The 17,772-nt window shown below is 44.4% G+C and overlaps 1 protein-coding gene across 1 annotated transcript in view; it reads left to right on the top strand.

Moving 5' to 3' along the window:
- LOC119428570 (mitochondrial 10-formyltetrahydrofolate dehydrogenase) overlaps nucleotides 1-15,657 on the top strand; it is a 26,501-nt gene extending 10,844 nt beyond the window's left edge. Inside the window, exons 6-12 of the mRNA XM_037696253.1 lie at nucleotides 5,334-5,427; nucleotides 5,500-5,599; nucleotides 13,547-13,645; nucleotides 13,830-13,995; nucleotides 14,516-14,621; nucleotides 14,716-14,915; nucleotides 15,503-15,657. Coding sequence (XP_037552181.1) covers nucleotides 5,334-5,427; nucleotides 5,500-5,599; nucleotides 13,547-13,645; nucleotides 13,830-13,995; nucleotides 14,516-14,621; nucleotides 14,716-14,915; nucleotides 15,503-15,558 — 821 coding nt within the window. The 3' untranslated portion in view covers nucleotides 15,559-15,657. The remainder of the gene's footprint in view (nucleotides 1-5,333; nucleotides 5,428-5,499; nucleotides 5,600-13,546; nucleotides 13,646-13,829; nucleotides 13,996-14,515; nucleotides 14,622-14,715; nucleotides 14,916-15,502) is intronic.
- The last annotated feature ends 2,115 nt before the right edge of the window (nucleotides 15,658-17,772 follow it).

Genomic DNA, 17,772 nt, shown 5'->3' with positions numbered 1-17,772 from the left:
TTACCCAGCGTAAAATAGCAAAGACTTTTAAGTTATCATCATCAACCGTGCATAACATCATCAAAAGATTCAGAGAATCTGGAACAATCATTGTGTGTAAGGGTCAAGACCGTAAAACTCTACTGGATGCTCGTGATCTCCGGGCCCTTAAACGTCACTGCACCTCAAACAGGAATGCCACAGTCAAGGAAATAACAAAATGGGCTCAGGAATGCTTCCAGAAAGCATTGTCAGTGAACACAATCCACCGTGCCATCCGCCGTTGCCAGCTGAAACTCTACAGTGCAAAGAGGAAGCCATTTCTAAGCAAGCTCCACAAGCTCAGATGTTTGCACTGGGCCAGGGGTCATTTAAAATGTAGTGTGGCAAAATGGAAGACTGTTCTGTTGTCAGATGAGTCACGATTTGAAGTTCTTTATGGAACACTGGGACGCCATGTCATCCGGACCAGAGAAGACAAGGATAGCCCAAGTTGTTATCAATGCTCCATTCAGAAACCTGCATCACTGATGGTATGGGGTTGCATGAGCGCTTGTGGCACGGGCAGCTTGCATGTCTAGAAAGGCACCATTAATGCAGATAACTATGTTCAGGTTCTAGAAAAACATATGCTTCCATCTAGACATCATCTCTTTCAGGGAAGACCCTGCATTTTTCAACACGATAATGCCAGACCACATTCTGTAGCAATCATAACATCATGGCAACGTAGGAGAAGGAACCGGGTACTGAAATGGCCAGCCTGCAGTCCAGATCTTTCACCTATAGAGACCATTTGGCGCATCATAAAGAGGAAGGTGCGACAAAGAAGGCCCAAGACGATTGGACAGTTAGAGTCCTGTATTAGACATGAATGGGAAAGCATTCCTATTTCTAAACTTGAGAAACTGGTCTCATCTGTCCCCAGACGTCTGTTAAGTGTTGTAAGAAGAAAAGGGGCTTCCACACAGTGGCAAAAATGGACTTGTCCCAACTTTTTTGGGATTTGTTGACACCATGAAATTTGGAAACAGATTTTCCCTGAAATGATACATTCTCGCAGTTTAAACTTTTGATCTGTGATTTGTGTTCTATTCTGTATAAAATATTATATGTTGGCACCTCCACATCATTGCATTCAGTTTTTATTCACAATTTGTTTAGAGTACTAACTTTTTTGGAATCCGGTTTGTGTATATATATATATATATATATATATATATATATATATATATATATATGTAGACTGTAAATGGTAAATGGACTGTACTCATTGAATCGCCACCTTATTGTGGTGGTGGAATTTGTGTGCCTGAATGATCCTAGGAGCTATGCTGTCAGGGGCAATTATAATTGTCCCTGGTAGGGTCTCCCAAGGCAGACTAGTCGGTCCTAGGTGACAGGCCAGACAAAGAGCGATTCCGAAGATTTTTATGGACATGATACAACAAGGAACTCGGTGTGCCCAGATGTGGGTTACCGGGTCTCTATCCATGGGGCCCAGTGAGGCTCAGCCCGAAGGAGCAGCATGGGTTTGCCTTCCTATGGACCCACCACTTGCAGGAAGGGACATAAAAGTCAGGTGCGTGATGCCATGGGCAGTGGCCGAAGGCGGAGACCTTGGCACTCTGACCCTGGCTTACCAAAGCTGGCTCTTGGGACATGGAACGTGACCTCTCTGGTGGGAAAGGAGCATGAGCTTGTGTGTGAGGTTGAAAGGTACCGACTAGATATAGTTGGGCTCACCTTAGCGCACATCATGAGCTATGGAACTGATCTCCTTGAGAGGGGCTGGGCATTATTCCACTCTGGAGTTGCCCATGGTGAGAGGCGTCGAGCTGGTGTGGGTCTACTTGTAGACCCCCAACTTGGTGCTTGTGTGTTGGAGTTTTACCCAGTAGATGAGAGGGTGGCTTCCCTTTGCCTGCAGATGGTGGGACGGGCTCTGACTGTTGTCTGTGCCTATGCACCAAATGGCAGTTCAGAGTATCCAGCCTTCTCTGAGTCCTTGGTAGGAGTGCTGGAAGGTGCACCTGCTGGGGACTCCTTTATTCTGCTGGGGGACTTCAGTGCCCACATGGGTAATGAGAGTGTGACCTAGAGGGGCATGATTGGGAGGAATGATTTCTCTGATCTGAACCCGAGCGGGGTTCTGTTGTTGGACTTCTGTATTAGTCATAGTTTTCCATCACAAACACCATGTTTGAACATGAGGGTTTCCATAAGTGCACTTGGCACCAGGATGCCCTAGGTCGTAGATCGATGATAGACTTCATAGTCGTGTCATCTGATTTACGGACGTTTGTTTTGGACACTCGGGTGAAGAGAGCAGCTGAGCTGTCAACTGGTCACAATCTGGTAATTGGTTGAATCAGATGGCGGAGTAAGAAGCAGGACAGACCTGGTAGACCCAAATGTGTAGTGAGGGTTTGCTGGGAACGTCTGGCAGAAGAACCTGTCAGAGAGATCTTCAAGTCACACCTCTGATAGAGCTTTAACCGCATCCCAGCTGAGGTGGGGGACATTGAGTCTGAGTGGGCCATGTTCTGCACCTCACTTGTTGATGTGGCTGCCTTGAGCTGTGGCCGCAAGGTTGTCTGTGCTTCTCGTGGTGGCCATCCACGAACTCGGTGGTGGACACCCCGGGTTAGGGAGGCTGTCAAACTGAAGGAGGAGTCCTATCAAGCTTTGTTGGCCAGTGGGACTCTGGAGGCTGCTGAGGAGTACCGTAGGGCCAAGCAGTCCGCAGCCTTGGCTGTTTTTGAGGCAAAATGTCAGATGTGGGAGGAGTTCGGTGAGACCTTTGATAACGACTCTCTGTCGGCTCCAAGGAGATTCTGGCAAACCACAAGACGGCTGAGGAGGGGAAAGCAGCACTTTACTAACACAGTATTCAGTGAAGGTGGGCTGCTGTTGACCTCAACCAGTGATGTCGTCGGGAGGTGGAAAGAACACTTCTCGGACTTTCTGAATCCCACCAGCACATCTTCCATGGAGGAAGCTGAGTCGGGGGACTTTGGGGTTGATCCATCCATAACTGTGGCTGAATTCGCCAAGATCGTTAAAAAGCTCAGAGGTGGCAGGGCTGCAGGAGTGGATGACATTCGCCCTGTTTCCTTAAGGCTCTAGATGTTATGGGACTGTCTTGGTTGACACACCTTTGCAACATTGCGTGGATATTGGGGGCAGTGCCACTGGATTGGCAAACTGGGGTGGTGGTTCCCCTCTTCAAAAAGGGGGACCGGTGGGTGTGCTCCAACTATAGGAGCATCACTCTCCTCAGCCTCCCTGGTAAGGTCTATTCAGTGGTACTGGAGAAGCGAGTTCGATCACTGGTCGAACCTCAGATCCAAGAGGAACAATTTGGGTTCCGTCCTGGCCATGGAATACTGGATCAGCTCTTTACCCTCACTAGGGTCCTCAAGGGGTCATGGGAGTTTGCCCTTCCTGTCTACATGTGTTTTGCAGATTTAGAGAAGGCATTCGTCCGAGTTCCTCGGGATACACTGTGGGGGTGCTCCGTGAGTTTGGGATTGGGGGCCCGTTGCTATGGGCTGTTCAGTCCGCATACAAGTGGTGCAAGACTTGGTTCGCATTGCTGGCAGTAAGTCAGACACCTTCAGGGTGGGAGTTGGACTCCGCCAATGCTGCCCATTGTCACCGATTCTTTTCATAACTTTTATGGACAGAATTTCTCGGTACAACCAGTGGGTGGAGGGTTTTTGGTTCGGTGGTCTCAGGATTCCATCTCAGCTCTTTGCAGATGATGTGGTCCTGTTGGCGTCATCATGCCGTGATCTTCAGTTCTCACTGGAGCAGTCCGCAGCCGAGTGTGAAGGAGTTGGGATGAGAATCAGCACCTCCAAATCTGAAGCCATGGTCCTCAACCAGAAAAGGGTGGATTGCTCTCTCCAGATCGAGGGAGAGGTTCTTCCTCAAATGGAGGAGTTCTAGTATCTCAGGGTTTTGTTCACGAGTGAGGAAAGAATGGAGCGTGAAATTGACAGACAGATTGGTACAGCATCTGCAGTATTGCGGACTCTGTACCAGTCCGTTGTGGTGAAGAGGGAGCTGAGCTGTAAGGCAAAACTCTCCTTTTACCGGTTGGTTTACGTTCCTACCCTCACCTGTGGTCACAAGCTCTGCGTAGTGACCGAAAAATGAGATTGTGGATACAGGCGGTTGAAATGAGTTTCTTCTACAGGTTAGCTGGACTCTCCCTTAGAGATAGAGTGAGAAGTTCAGTTATCCAGGAGAGACTCGGAGTAGAACCGCTGCTCCTCCACATCGAGAGGAGCCAGTTGAGGTGGTTTGGGCATGTGTTAATGATGCCCCCTGGACGCCTCCCTAGCGAGGTGATTCGGTCATGTCTGACTGGGAGGAGACCCCGGGTAAGACCCAGGACACGCTGGAGAGACTATGTCTCTCGGTTGGCCTGGGAACGCCTTGGAATCCTCCCAGAAGAGCTGGAAGAGGTGGTTGTGGAAAGAGATGTCTGGGCTTCTTTGCGCAAAGTACTGCCCCAGTGACCCGACTTTGGAACAAGCGGAAGATAATGGATGGATGGCTAGATGGACTGTACTTATATAGCACCTTTCTCTATTTTCGAGACACTTAAAGCGCTTTACACTACAATCTGTGCCCTCATTTACACATTCATACAGCACACTACTGTATCTCTACAAAGCTAATTGAACAAGTCATTCTAAAGAGACTAATCAGTGCTTTATCACATTCATACACCGATGGGACACACATTGAGGGTTTCAGTGTCTTGCCCTGAGACACTTTGGCGTGTGACTTCTGGTGGAGTCATACCCCCAACACTTGCATTGGAGGACGACTGCTCTAACCACTCAGCCACAGCCGCCCCTGATCTGCCCAAGATAAATTAATGTAACTAAATACACATTTGTTCCACTGTTAGACAGCATGTTGCTTAATCTTTTCATCTCCCCGGCTCTAAGATCAGTATAACAAATGAAGGTCAACGGTTGTACAAGGCCTATGCCATTGCTATAGATTGCTGTATAATAGTTTGTCGGTGGGTGTATAATGTGCCATATGTTGTACTCTTGTTAGTTATTTTTTGTATCAGACCTTTTACAATAAAGCCTGAAAATGTTGCATTAACTTCATTTTGCCACAATGGTACATATAATAGCCTGTTTTTTGTCCTCAAAATTATGCAATAAAATATCAAGTCCCTCCTAGATAGATTCTTACCCTAAACATAAATGCAGTTTGTTTTGTCACCTTCTGAGGGCAGTAATACATGTCTGTTATGATGTATGATGTTAAAACTTCCTTTAAAAGGTATTGAATTAATTGCTACTTTGTTTCATGTCCACCAGGTGGTATGGTGGGACAACGTCTGTCTGACCACCCTGACATTCGCAAGCTTGGCTTCACCGGCTCCACGCCGATTGGCAAGCAGATCATGAAGAGGTGAGCTCCATTAGAAGAATGGGTTAGATGAGGATGAGGGTTTCATTCACAGCTCTTTGTTTTTTCCTGCAGCTGTGCACTCAGTAACCTAAAGAAGGTCTCTTTGGAGCTGGGAGGGAAATCACCTCTGATCATCTTCAGTGACTGTGACATGGACAAGGCTGTTCGCATGGTGAAAAAACATGACTCAGCAAACTTTTGATTTACTTCGCACGTTATGGACAAGTTGTTTTTCAACTCAACACAAGTAATGGTTTATATACATATGTTGCTTTTCCACTGTCTCTACACTCATCTGTTCTGCACCACATTGCACCATTTAAGGGCCTGTCCACTGCCGGTAACCACCACCACTCAGCCTGTTTATGGGACCACTTTCTTTGTGTTTAAAGTGAACTGCTCTGAGGCGCCGATTTTGACGTAAGCAGACAGCAGCCATAGATTAGCCAGTGGAGCCACGTCACCGTGACTGTTCTGCACTGTTAGTTTGTTCTAGTTTCTATAGTTCAGTACTGAAGCTACAAAAATATTTAATATGGAACTGATTTTTTTCTTGAAAACTTTGTTTTTATTTTCTTTTTTTATGGTTTTTATTTTTGGAGAAGGTGTGAGCGACCACGCTCCTATTGTTTACTCTCGGGACCAGCTGCTTTCCCTCCGCAGCTCCGCTGTGCCTCCTCCTGTAGAGCGACCTGATGTCCCCCGCGAGCTGAGAAGGAAGAGACGCGGGAGACGTGCAGGCATAGGGCGTCGCAGCCAGGGCATAAGGTACAGACCTGTCCTCCCATCCATCATTATGGGAAACGTGAGATCTCTTCACAACAAAGTGGACAAGCTGGCGGCTCTAACGAGACATCAGAGGAGCAACCGGGAGATCAGCCGCATGTGCCTGACGAAGACGTGGCTGACTGAGCTAACTCCGGACTCAAATATTAACATGGACGGCTTTCATTTACTTCATGCGGACAGAACCAGAGAGAGTGGTAAGAAGAGAGGAGGGGGTGTGGCTGTGTTTAGATAGATGGTGTAACGCTGGACATTTAACCATCAAACAGACGCTCTGCAGTAAAGACATTGAACTTCTAGCAGTTGGTATGAGACCACACTATCTTCTGCGGGAGTTTTCACACGTTATTGTGATAACGGTGTATGTCCCGCCCTCTGCTGATGCTGCTGCAACCTGTGACATCATTCACACCACCACCAGCAGACTCCAAACACAGCACCCACAGGTCCTCTTTCTGATCTCTGGGGACTTTAATCATGTTTCCCTGTCCTCCACTCTCCCTACCTTCACCCAGTATGTCACCTGTCACACCAGAAATACCAACACACTGGATCTACTTTTTGCCAATACCAATACAGTTCATCACATCTGCCTCCCCTGGGGGGCTCAGATCACAATCTGGTTCATCTGCAGCCTGTGTATAAAACCCTGGTGTGCAGAGAACCAGCTGTTTTGAGCACAGTGAAGCAATGAACTGAGGAGACTGAAGAAGCTCTGAGGGACTGTTTCAGCTCCACTGTGTGGGAAGAGCTCTGTGCTCCTCATGGAGAGGACATTGACTGTATCACGGACTACATCAATTTCTGTGTGGACAACACTGTACCTATCAGGACAGTACGGCGTTTCTCCAACAACAAACCATGGATTAATCCTGAAATAAAGGCTCTCCTGAAGGAGAAGAAAAAAGCATTTAGATCAGGTAACAAGGAGGAACTGAGTGCTGTGCAGAAAGAACTGAGAAGAAAGATTAGGGATGGAAAAAACATCTACAGGAAAAAGATGGAGGATCAGCTGAAGCAGAACAACATCAGTGGGGTGTGGAGGAGCCTTAAAAACATATCAGGCCACAAATCAAGCCCCCAGGCTGTAGGAGACAAAGGGTGGGTGAATGACTTGAACCAGTTCTTTAACAGATTTGATCTGTCACCCACCCCCATCCCTACTCCAGCCTTGTCCCCCCTGCTGTCAGCCCCATCATCACCTTTAATGACTGCCAACTTCTCTTCTCAGGAATTCACAGCTCTCAGCCATCAGCCTCCCCCTTCATTCCAGAAGACTTCATTTCACAGCCCCCTTCCACCACCTCCATCTTGTCCCTATCAACTCTTCAGGTGAGGAATGAGCTGCGAAAGATCAAGGTGCATAAAGCTGCAGGTCCAGATGGAATTAGCTCCAGGCTCCTGAGGTGCTGCTCAGATCAACTGTGTGGCATCATGGGATTTTTGTTCAATCTGAGCCTGAAGCTGGGGAAAGTACCACAATTGTGGAAGACCTCCTGTGTGGTACCGGTACCAAAAACCAAACATCCCAAGGACCTCATAAACTACAGGCCGGTGGCTCTGACCTCACATTTGATGAAGACCCTCGAGAGGCTGGTCCTCAACAATTTGTGCCACTTGGTGAGGTCTTCATTAGATCCATTGCAGTTTGCCTACCGGCTTGGCATCGGGGTGGATGACGCCATCATCTACCTCAGGCACCAAGCTCTGACCCACCTGGAGAAACCTGGAAGCACTGTGAGGATCATGTTCTTTGATTTCTCCAGTGCTTTCAACACCATCCAGCCAGGACTTCTGTGGGACAAGTTGGAGTTATCAGGAGTGGATCACCACATGTCCCAGTGGATACTGGATTACCTCACTGGACGCCCACAGTATGTGAGGACACAGGGCTGTGTCTCTGACATGCTGGTCTGCAGTACGGGGGTCCCACAGGGAACTGTGCTGGCACCGTTCCTCTTCACCCTCTACACTGCAGACTTCACCATCGACTCCCCACACTGCCATCTGCAAAAGTTTTCTGATGACTCTGCCATAGTCGGCCTCATCACAAGTGAGGAGGACTCAGAGTACAGACAGCGGACTCAAGACTTTGTGGACTGGTGCCAGCAGAACCACCTCCTGATCAACGCTGCTAAAACTAGGGAGCTGGTTGTGGATTTCCGCAGGCACAGGTCCACCTCACTTATCCCGGTGAATATCCAGGATGTGAACATCGAGATTGTGGACTCTTACAAGTACCTGGGTGTTCACCTGAACAATAAACTGGACTGGTCTCGCAACACTGATGCACTTTACAGGAAGGGTCAGAGCAGACTCTACCTGCTGAGGAGACTGAGGTCTTTTGGAGTGCAGGGAGTGCTCCTGAAGACATTCTTTGACTTGGTAGTGGCATCAGCCATCTTCTATGGTGTTGTGTGTTGGAGCAGCAACTTATCATCAGCGGAGAAGAAGAAGCTAGATAAGCTCATCAAGAAGGCCAGCTCTGTGCTTGGACGCCCCCTTGACCCAGTGCAGGTGGTGGGAGACAGAAGGACTCTAGCTAAAATAACATCATTGCTGGACAATTTCTCCCACCCCATGCATGAAGCTGTTGCTGAACTGGAGAGCTCGTTCAGTGACAGATTACTGCATCCTAAATGCACAAAGGAGCGTTACCACAGGTCTCCTGATGCATGCTCAATAATCCAGGTAGAAAAATCCAAAAAAGTTCAATCTGGTCCTCTGGACATTCAAAAAGACAAAAAACAAAACAAAGCAAAAAAATGTAGAAACGTTTCGTCTCTCATCCAAGAGACTTCCTCAGTCTGAGGTGCTGTTTTCAGCTCAGTCTCTTAAATAGCACATTCTCAGAGTGGATCAACCAGTTTGCTGCTGACAACCAAAACCAGCTGATCACATGCTCAAGAAGGACCATCAGCCTAACAATGGATCATTAGCAGACTGATGGCTGTTTGCTATTCACAGAGGGCTGAGTGATACTAGCAATCACAGCATTGTAAGAGGGGGACAGTTGCACCCGGAGGCCTCCACCCCTGTTTAATGATGGACGATTTCTTTTCACAAAGATGGCCTCCTTTACTCCTCTCTCAAACCATTGTTCCTCTCTGTCCAGGATGTGAACATCTTTGCGATTGCACCAAGTAGAATTCCTCTGGTGGAGATGATCACAGCCACAGAATCAGCCATCTGCAACAACAAAATGAAAGAGGGTGAAGCAGAACAGCTCAGAATCAAAGTTTCATCCTGCCTCAGCAATGCCAAACCACCACCTTCCAACATCAGTAGAGAGGAGAGGGATGCACTCACCACTCTTAGCAAGGACAAAAACATCATCATTCATCCAGCAGACAAAGGAAGGTGCACAGTGATTTTGAACCAGAAAGACTATCATGAGAAAGTTATGACACTCCTTAGTGACTTAACCACTTATGAACCTCTGAAAAAAGATCCAGGAAGTGGTTACAAGAAGAAGTTAATAGATTGCCTGAAAAATTTGGAGTAGGACAAGGCTATTGACCGTATTCTGTACCACAGACTGTACCCAGGGGAGGCCACACCTAGTCTGTATGGTTTAACAAAAATCCACAAACAAGGTGTACCTTTAAGACCTATTGTTAGCATGATTAACTCTGTCACTTACAATGTTTCCAAATATCTGGCATCTGTACTCATCCCTTTAGTTGGCAGCTCAGAACACCACATACAGAACACCATGGACTTTGTGGATAAGGTGAGGGATGTCATCATGGAGACTGATGAAACAATGGTCTCTTTTGATGTCACATCACTCTTTACGTGCATTCCTGTTGATGATGCAGTAGAGGTGGTCAGTTTAAAATTAAAATCAGACACCACTCTGAGCAACAGGACCACGCTTTCCACAGAACAACTGTCAACTCTTGAAACTGTGCCTGCAGTCAACCTACTTCACATATGGGGAGCAATATTATAGGCAGAAACATGGGTGTGCTATGGGGCCTCCAGTTTCTCCTATTGTTGCCAACCTGTACATGGAGGAGGTAGAAAAGAGAGCCTTGATGTCCTTTTCAGGGACACCACCAAGTCATTGGTTCAGGTATGTTGACGACACCTGGGTTAAAATTAAATCTCAGGAAGTCCAACATTTTACTGACCACATCAACTCTGTGGATAAATACATCAAGTTCACACGAGAAGATGTAAAAAATGGCAAGTTGGCTTTCTTGGACTGTGAGGTCTCAGTCTCTGATAGAGGACATTTGCAAACAGAGGTGTACCGCAAACCCACCCACACAGTTTGATTCCCATCACCCTTTGGAGCACAAGTTAGGAGTTATCAGGACTCTGTATCACAGAGCAGACAGCATCCCCACTAACTCGGGAGCCAGGCAGAAGGAGAAATCCTACACAAAACAGGCTCTAGAGCAATGTGGATATCCTAACTGGGCCTTCCTGAAAGCAGAGAAGAAACCCAAACAGGACTCCAGTCAGCCATCAGGTGAAAAGGAGGAACCCAGACCCAGACCAGTGGTCATTCCGTATGTTTAGGGAGTATCAGAGAAACTGAGACGTTTATTTTCTAAACATAACGTCCCAGTGGCTTTTAAACCCCAAAATACATTACGGCAAAGACTGGTTCATCCCAAAGATCCAGTCCCCCGGCACAAACAGAGTAATATTGTGTATGCTGTTCAGTGTCAGGAGGGCTGTGATCAGTCTTACATCGGGGAAACTAAACAGCCACTGGCCAAAAGGATGGCCCAGCACAGAAGATCAACATCATCAGGCCAGGATTCTGCGGTCTACACTCATCTCCAGGCCAGCGGTCACTCTTTCAAGGATGAAGATGTGCACATCCTGGACAGAGAGGAACGATGGTTTGAGAGAGGAGTAAAGGAGGCCATCTTTGTGAAAAGAAATCGTCCATCATTAAACAGGGGTGGAGGCCTCCGGGTTCAACTGTCCCCCTCTTACAATGCTGTGATTGCTAGTATCACTCAGCCCTCTGTGAATAGTAAACAGCCATCAGTGTGCTAATGATCCATTGTTAGGCTGATGGTCCTTCTTGAGCATGTGATCAGCTGGTTTTGGTTGTCAGCAGCAAACTGGTTGATTCACTCTGAGAAGGTGCTATTTAACACTAGAAGTCCCAGAGAAGGGTCATTTAACATTTCTACCTTTGGAACCCAGAGACGGGTCGAGTGACCTGAAGGATTTTAGCTAACATCCTATAATGAGCTGTTAACAGGCACTTTTGTTTTGTAAATAAGGCCATTACTGGTGCACCACAGGAGGGGGCACGCTTAACTCCCAACTAACTGTTTTCCATTGAGTTTAGCCATTTAGTTTCTAGTTAGTTATATTCAGTTTATTGTATTTTATAATATGAAGATTTTTTATATATATATTGGTGGCACGTTGTTGCACATTTTGAACAAATTGAAGTCTATTTACCGTTTATTTTTCAATTGGTTTGGCTCATTTCTTGAAACCGAGATGACATTCTCAAAACACCATGTGAAACACAACTCAAGAGACTTTGCATTTTGAGGTTACTGACAATTTGTATGAAACACATATTTTGTTTTGATATATATAGTATTTAGCTTAGTTTTGAGCAAAAAAGCACAGACCATAAGCAATTGTGTGTAAGTCAAGAGGACTAAAACTTCAGCATGAGAAATATAAAAAACAACAATCGTTATTTGTTTCCATGCTTTTTATTTTTGTCATAAAAATACAAGGGATAAAACAATTCTACACATATTTACACTATGCTCTAGTGGGGGGGCTGCGTGTGTGTGAGTGGCTTGTCCTCCTTGTGTGAATGGCATTTCAGCACTCACTCAGTCCATCTGCACTGTCGAAACATACCTGGCACTGCCAGGGTATGTCCCTGGTACATTTGCCACATGTGTATTTGTAGCAGTTGACGCATCTCACAGTTGCACAATTGTTCGTGCATCGATGTTTGATCTGACACTTTGCCCTTTTGCCAGGGCTGGGTGTGGAAGGTTGTTGCTGAAGCAGTTTCTCCTTGTGTGCCTTCTTCTCACAATTAATTTGGTTATTTTTTTCTAAACTGTCATTTTGAACCCATTTCTCTTTTTTCTGAAAGAAAAACATTACTAAAATCTTTTAGAAAAACTTTTGCATATATCTTAAAACAGATTGTATGTTTTGCAAACTTTTGTTTTGTTTTGTTCATTTGGCAAAATGACCTGGATAATGCATCTCTCCCAAAACACTTCATGTATGCTTCAAAACAAAATATGTGTTTCATACAAATTGTCAGTAACCTCAAAATGCAAAGTCTCTTGAGTTGTGTTTCACATGGTGTTTTGAGAATGTCATCTCGGTTTCAAGAAATGAGCCAAACCAATTGAAAAATAAACGGTAAATCGACTTCAATTTGTTCAAAATGTGCAACAACGTGCCACCAAGAGATATAAGTTCAAAATATAACCAGTTGATTTTGCATCTGTTTGGAGTATTAGACAGACGTTTGTGTGAGTTCAGCTTATCTCTCCCCTGCTGATTCCTAAGGCAATGGCCACATTTACAAATGAAAGAATGCTAATTGGAGCCATCAGAGTTGTCCGGTTTGGAGCACTACTTTGACTAAGGCTGCGCTTTTTTGCGCAAGTGAACCTGGCTTCTAAATCCCCCGCTCCCTGGATTGGACATTGGAATGCAGTCTGGTGAGGTGGGTGTGTCTGAGTTACTTGTGTGCATATTTAAAACAAATGGCAGTTAATGGCCCGCAAATTGTTGAGGAGAAGGAGGGGGTTTGTCCTCAGGATCTTGAAAATCTAGTCACTCTAGTGCTAAGGGTCTTTTGACCCTTTTTCAGGACTTCTGGGGGGAGGTCGAAATTCCTGGGACTTCTAGTGTTAATACTATAGATTTGTGTGTGTGTGTGTGTGTGTGTGTGTGTGTGTGTGTGTTTCTGGTGGACACGGAAATTAGGGGTTCATAATTTATTTATTTTTTTCAGGAAGCTTGTTTTTTAATAAATTGAATGTTTGAACCCTTATGTTTTGAGTCCTTGTCCTCCTTAATATGTTTTCTTCTTGGTGGATGTAACAGCTCATCAGTTCTGTCTGATTTAATCTTTCTAAACTGAGGCCATTCAAAAAGCTCTACAACATGTAAGATATTTACTGTTCATAAAGTTGTCACAGAACTCTACTTCAAAAGGGTTGAAACATGCCTTTAGTCATGTTGATACTAGAGAATCATGAAAATTATGAAAAAGTTACTCAAACACGTCTATTCCTTTTCTCTCTCTTTCTGTGTGTGTGCGCGCGCGTGTGTGCGTGTGTGTGTGTGTGTGTGTGTGTGTGTGTAGGGTATGGGCTCAGTGTTTTTCAACAAGGGTGAGAACTGCATTGCTGCTGGACGTCTGTTTGTGGAGGAGTCAATACATGATGAGTTCATCAGCCGAGTGGTAGGTGATTCATCACACTGTCTCAGTGGTATTCTAGGATTAACGTGACCACTGATTGCTATAGCAGTATTTTCATTTTAGAACTTTAATATAGGACAAAACATCTCACGTTTCTTAAATGTATATTCAACAAAGTCAGTCTAAATATATTGATTTAACAAAAAAGTTCTCCTTATCGCCCAAGGTGAAGGAGATCAAGAAGATGAAGATTGGAGATCCTCTGGATCGCTCCACAGACCACGGCCCACAGAACCACAGAGCCCACCTGGAAAAACTCCTGGAGTACTGCGAGATGGGAGTGAAGGAGGGAGCCATACTGCTGTATGGCGGCAAACAGGTTGACAGACCAGGTAAAATACACCTGACAACCACCACTGACTACTGTTACAGAAGTTCTTAAATTCTAATGGATGGATGGTAAGTAAGTTGGAAGGATGGATGATTTGATGGATGAATGGATGATGGATGAATGGATGGTAAGTAAGTTGGTTGGATGGATGGATCGATGGACAGATGGATCAGTGGATCAATGGATGACGGGTGGTTATTTGAATGGAAGAATGGACAGATGGTTAGTTGGATGAATGGATGGATGGATGGATGGATGGATGGATGGATGGATGGATGGAAAGATGGTTAATTGGATGGATGGATAGCTGGATAATTAGATGAATGATTAGATGGATGTTAGTTGGATTGATTGATGTTTAGTTGGATGGATGGATGGATGGATGGATGAATGGATGGTTGGTTGGTTGGTTGGATGGGTTAACATCTGGTGAGTTATTGAGTTAGTTAAAATTATTTCCAGTTCTGCTCCTGAACCAAACTGAGCCTTTGATTTGATGACTGGCTGTAACACATCGTCAGGTTTCTTCATGGAGCCAACTGTCTTCACTGATGTGGAAGACCACATGTTCATTGCCAAAGAGGAGTCCTTTGGTCCCATCATGGTTGTGTCCAAGTTCAAAGATGGGTGAGTCATAGCAGAAGGAACTTGTATGTCATCTGGTTTGGGCTGCCAACATCTGTCCTACATCCTGTGTTTGTCCTCTCCATCCAACCCTCAGCGATGTGGATGGTGTCCTGCAGAGAGCCAATGACTCAGAGTATGGCTTGGCCTCAGGTGTGTTTACCCGTGACATTAACAAGGCCATGTATGTAAGCGAAAGGCTAGAGGCGGGAACCGTGTTCATCAATACGTACAACAAGACTGACGTTGCTTCACCTTTTGGAGGATTCAAACAATCTGGCTTCGGAAAAGACCTTGGTCAGTAGAAACTTGTACTTTTACTCATTTTTTTGCCCAATGGTTTCTTGAAAGGGGCAGCACGGTGGAGCAGTTGGTAGAGCTACCGCCTCTCAGTGAGCAGGTCGTCCCGGTTCAAATCCCAGCTGGGAGCCTTTCTGTGTGGAGTTTGCATGTTCTCTCCGTTGATGCGTGGGTTTTCTCCGGGTACTCCAGTTTCCTCCCACAGACCAAAAACATGCATGTTGGACTGACTGATAACTAAATTGTTCCTACGAGAGAGAGTGAATGGTTGTTTGTCTCATTTGTCTCCATGTGTCCCTGTGATGGACTGGAGACCTGTCCAAGGTGTTCCCCACCTCTTGCATAGTGATGGCTGGACATGGGCACCAGTGACCCCAGTGATCTGAAATGTTAGAAGCGGGTCAAGATGATGGATGGATGGATGATTTCTTCAAAACTAACAGTATCTTTTGATTCTGCAGCAGAGCTGACTCACACCTAAATGATTCTATGATGAAATAAATGCTCAATGTCTTCTGGTTCCCCGGCAGCTTTGAGAATGCGCTCATGTCTTGTCTTGTACCATGTCTTGTCTTGTACCACAGGAGAAGACGCCCTCCTGGAATACCTCAGGACCAAATCAGTGACTGTGGAGTACTGAGGCTCACACTGAACACATTCACACCTCCAGCTTTCAGAGCGCTTCAGAACAATGTGGAGGGATTTCCAGTCACAACTCCTGCACCAGCAACTGGACAACATGGCTGTCTGTTGGGACACAAGTTGGAAAAGGCTTTTGTCTTTTCTGGCTTATTTTTGACAGTTTACATGTCTTAAATAAGGGATAGAAGTTTGTTTTTTAAAATTTTATTTATTTTTGTAAATGTTTTTGAACATCTCGATGAAGCCTTTTATGGATGCCACCCTGCCTCATAAGTCAGGTTGTTTTACATTTACATTGTTCTTCAGAAATAAGCATTAACAAAACATGAGTTGACCATAAGACACATTATCACTCCTTATTTTCCTCTTTTTTCTTTCTGACCAGTTGTCTCTAATAGCTTTTCTTGTAGAAAGTATACCACATTTATTTAAGTATACCACAGTGTTAAAAAATTCAACCCACTACATTTTTCATCTTTCTATTTCTAACGTTTGAATGCCTAAAGACTGTTTTTTTTATATTCTGCCCCTCCATTACCTGAGCTGTTGTTCACGTAGCCCCAAACTTTTCAACTCATTATAAAAAGATGTCATAATCATATTATGTTATCCGGAAGATAACACTGTCAGTCATGACTTGTCTACCAGAGACACAAGGCCTGCATCAGTTTTTTCAGGTATTGCTGATTTGAAACAAGCTGCAAGAGTTAGCCTGTTAGCAGAAAAATCGGACACACATTTACTTTTGTCCATGTTTTTATTCATTTCTTTATTTTGGTGCAATCAATGAACACATTTTTTTTTTTTAGACAAAGCCTAAAAATCCTTTTGTTTTTTATTTTGTCATATTTTTTTCAGATGCTCTCATAACCTCACAGAAATTTTACTTCACTAAATATCTGCTACATTAAAATACAGTATAAACACAACTTTTAATCCCATATTTATCACATAATAAAATAATGCATTCCTATCAGTAATATTTATTTCTTTTCACCTCTATCACTTTACTTTAGATTTTTATATTATCCCACTAGATGCTGCTCCGTTTTTGTCTTTGAAAGCTTCTAAAATCACCAACCGGTAGCTTCAACTCACCCTAGAAGCAGAACCCTCCCTCAGCCAGACGTGGCTGCAGAGTCTGTCCTCTCACTTTGTTGTTTGGCTGTAAAGAATAAAAACTCAACGGTAATGTGCACAAGTGAACATTTGGTACCAAAATGCTGTTCCACATGCATGCAGACTGCAGCATCGGACGTTCCATGGCTGACTGCCATTGGTGTTATCCAGAGCAGGACATCATTACAGCAGGACATTGCACAATGGCCAGGACATCCTTGTAAAAGGGATTCAGTGGATTTCTTTCCTGGTAAAACAAAGGTTTAAATAAAATTAAAAAATTGGCGGGTGCACCATATTGTTGCAGCTTGCTAGTATATCCAGGTCAGTAAAAGCAAAAAACAAATTAGAAACTAGCATTTCTACAACGGGTAGAGTTTAAAAAAAAAAAATTAGACAAAACTTTGTTTGCCACTGAGAGACCGAAACCAGTTTGACTGAAAACAAGGCTTCGTTTTCAGCTACTGGGTCTGAAAGGTCCGATGGGCTGGAAAATGCACCCCCCAACCCAACCCCTAAAACAAATAAATAGATAAAAATTGTGGATTTTTTAGAAAACGTAAATGTTAAATTTTTTAAACCCTAAGTTTAAAAGATGTGTTAATATTTTAAAAAGTCGTTTAAATTTGATATTTTTATTTCAGGCTGAGGTTGCTGTAAAAGATTAACAAATGTTTTGAAATATATATTTTAAAGTATTATTAAACATTTAAAAAAGGTGGTCTATGTTTTCCCCTTAGGAACACTGAATGTCATGAATTTAATGGGACATGCTGTTCTGGGTCAATTACACCCAAATAAAAAGCATTAAATTGTGAAACTGCTATTTTTGTTTAAAGTTATCAGAATGTGATGATGACCCATGAATACTTTTTCATTTAACACTTTTGCTTTGTGAAGCTCTTTTTTTGCAGAAAGATTTAAGAAGTTGTTCAGTTTACAACAGAGTGGTGTTGATCTGTGATGGGACAATTATGAATGCTCTTTAGGTTAGACAGGTGCTCATAATGGTTTGATCTGGATTTAGAACAAAAACTCAAAAGAGAAACTACTTAAGTTGGTCTGAACTGAGCAAAATATGCATATATATATA

The sequence above is a fragment of the Nematolebias whitei genome, chromosome 22, assembly GCF_014905685.2.
Source record: "Nematolebias whitei isolate Nwh7 chromosome 22, NemWhi1, whole genome shotgun sequence".
Classification (NCBI taxonomy): domain Eukaryota; kingdom Metazoa; phylum Chordata; class Actinopteri; order Cyprinodontiformes; family Rivulidae; genus Nematolebias; species Nematolebias whitei.
The sequence above is the reverse complement of the archived record's forward strand: the minus strand, read 5'-3'. Positions and strand labels throughout refer to the sequence as shown.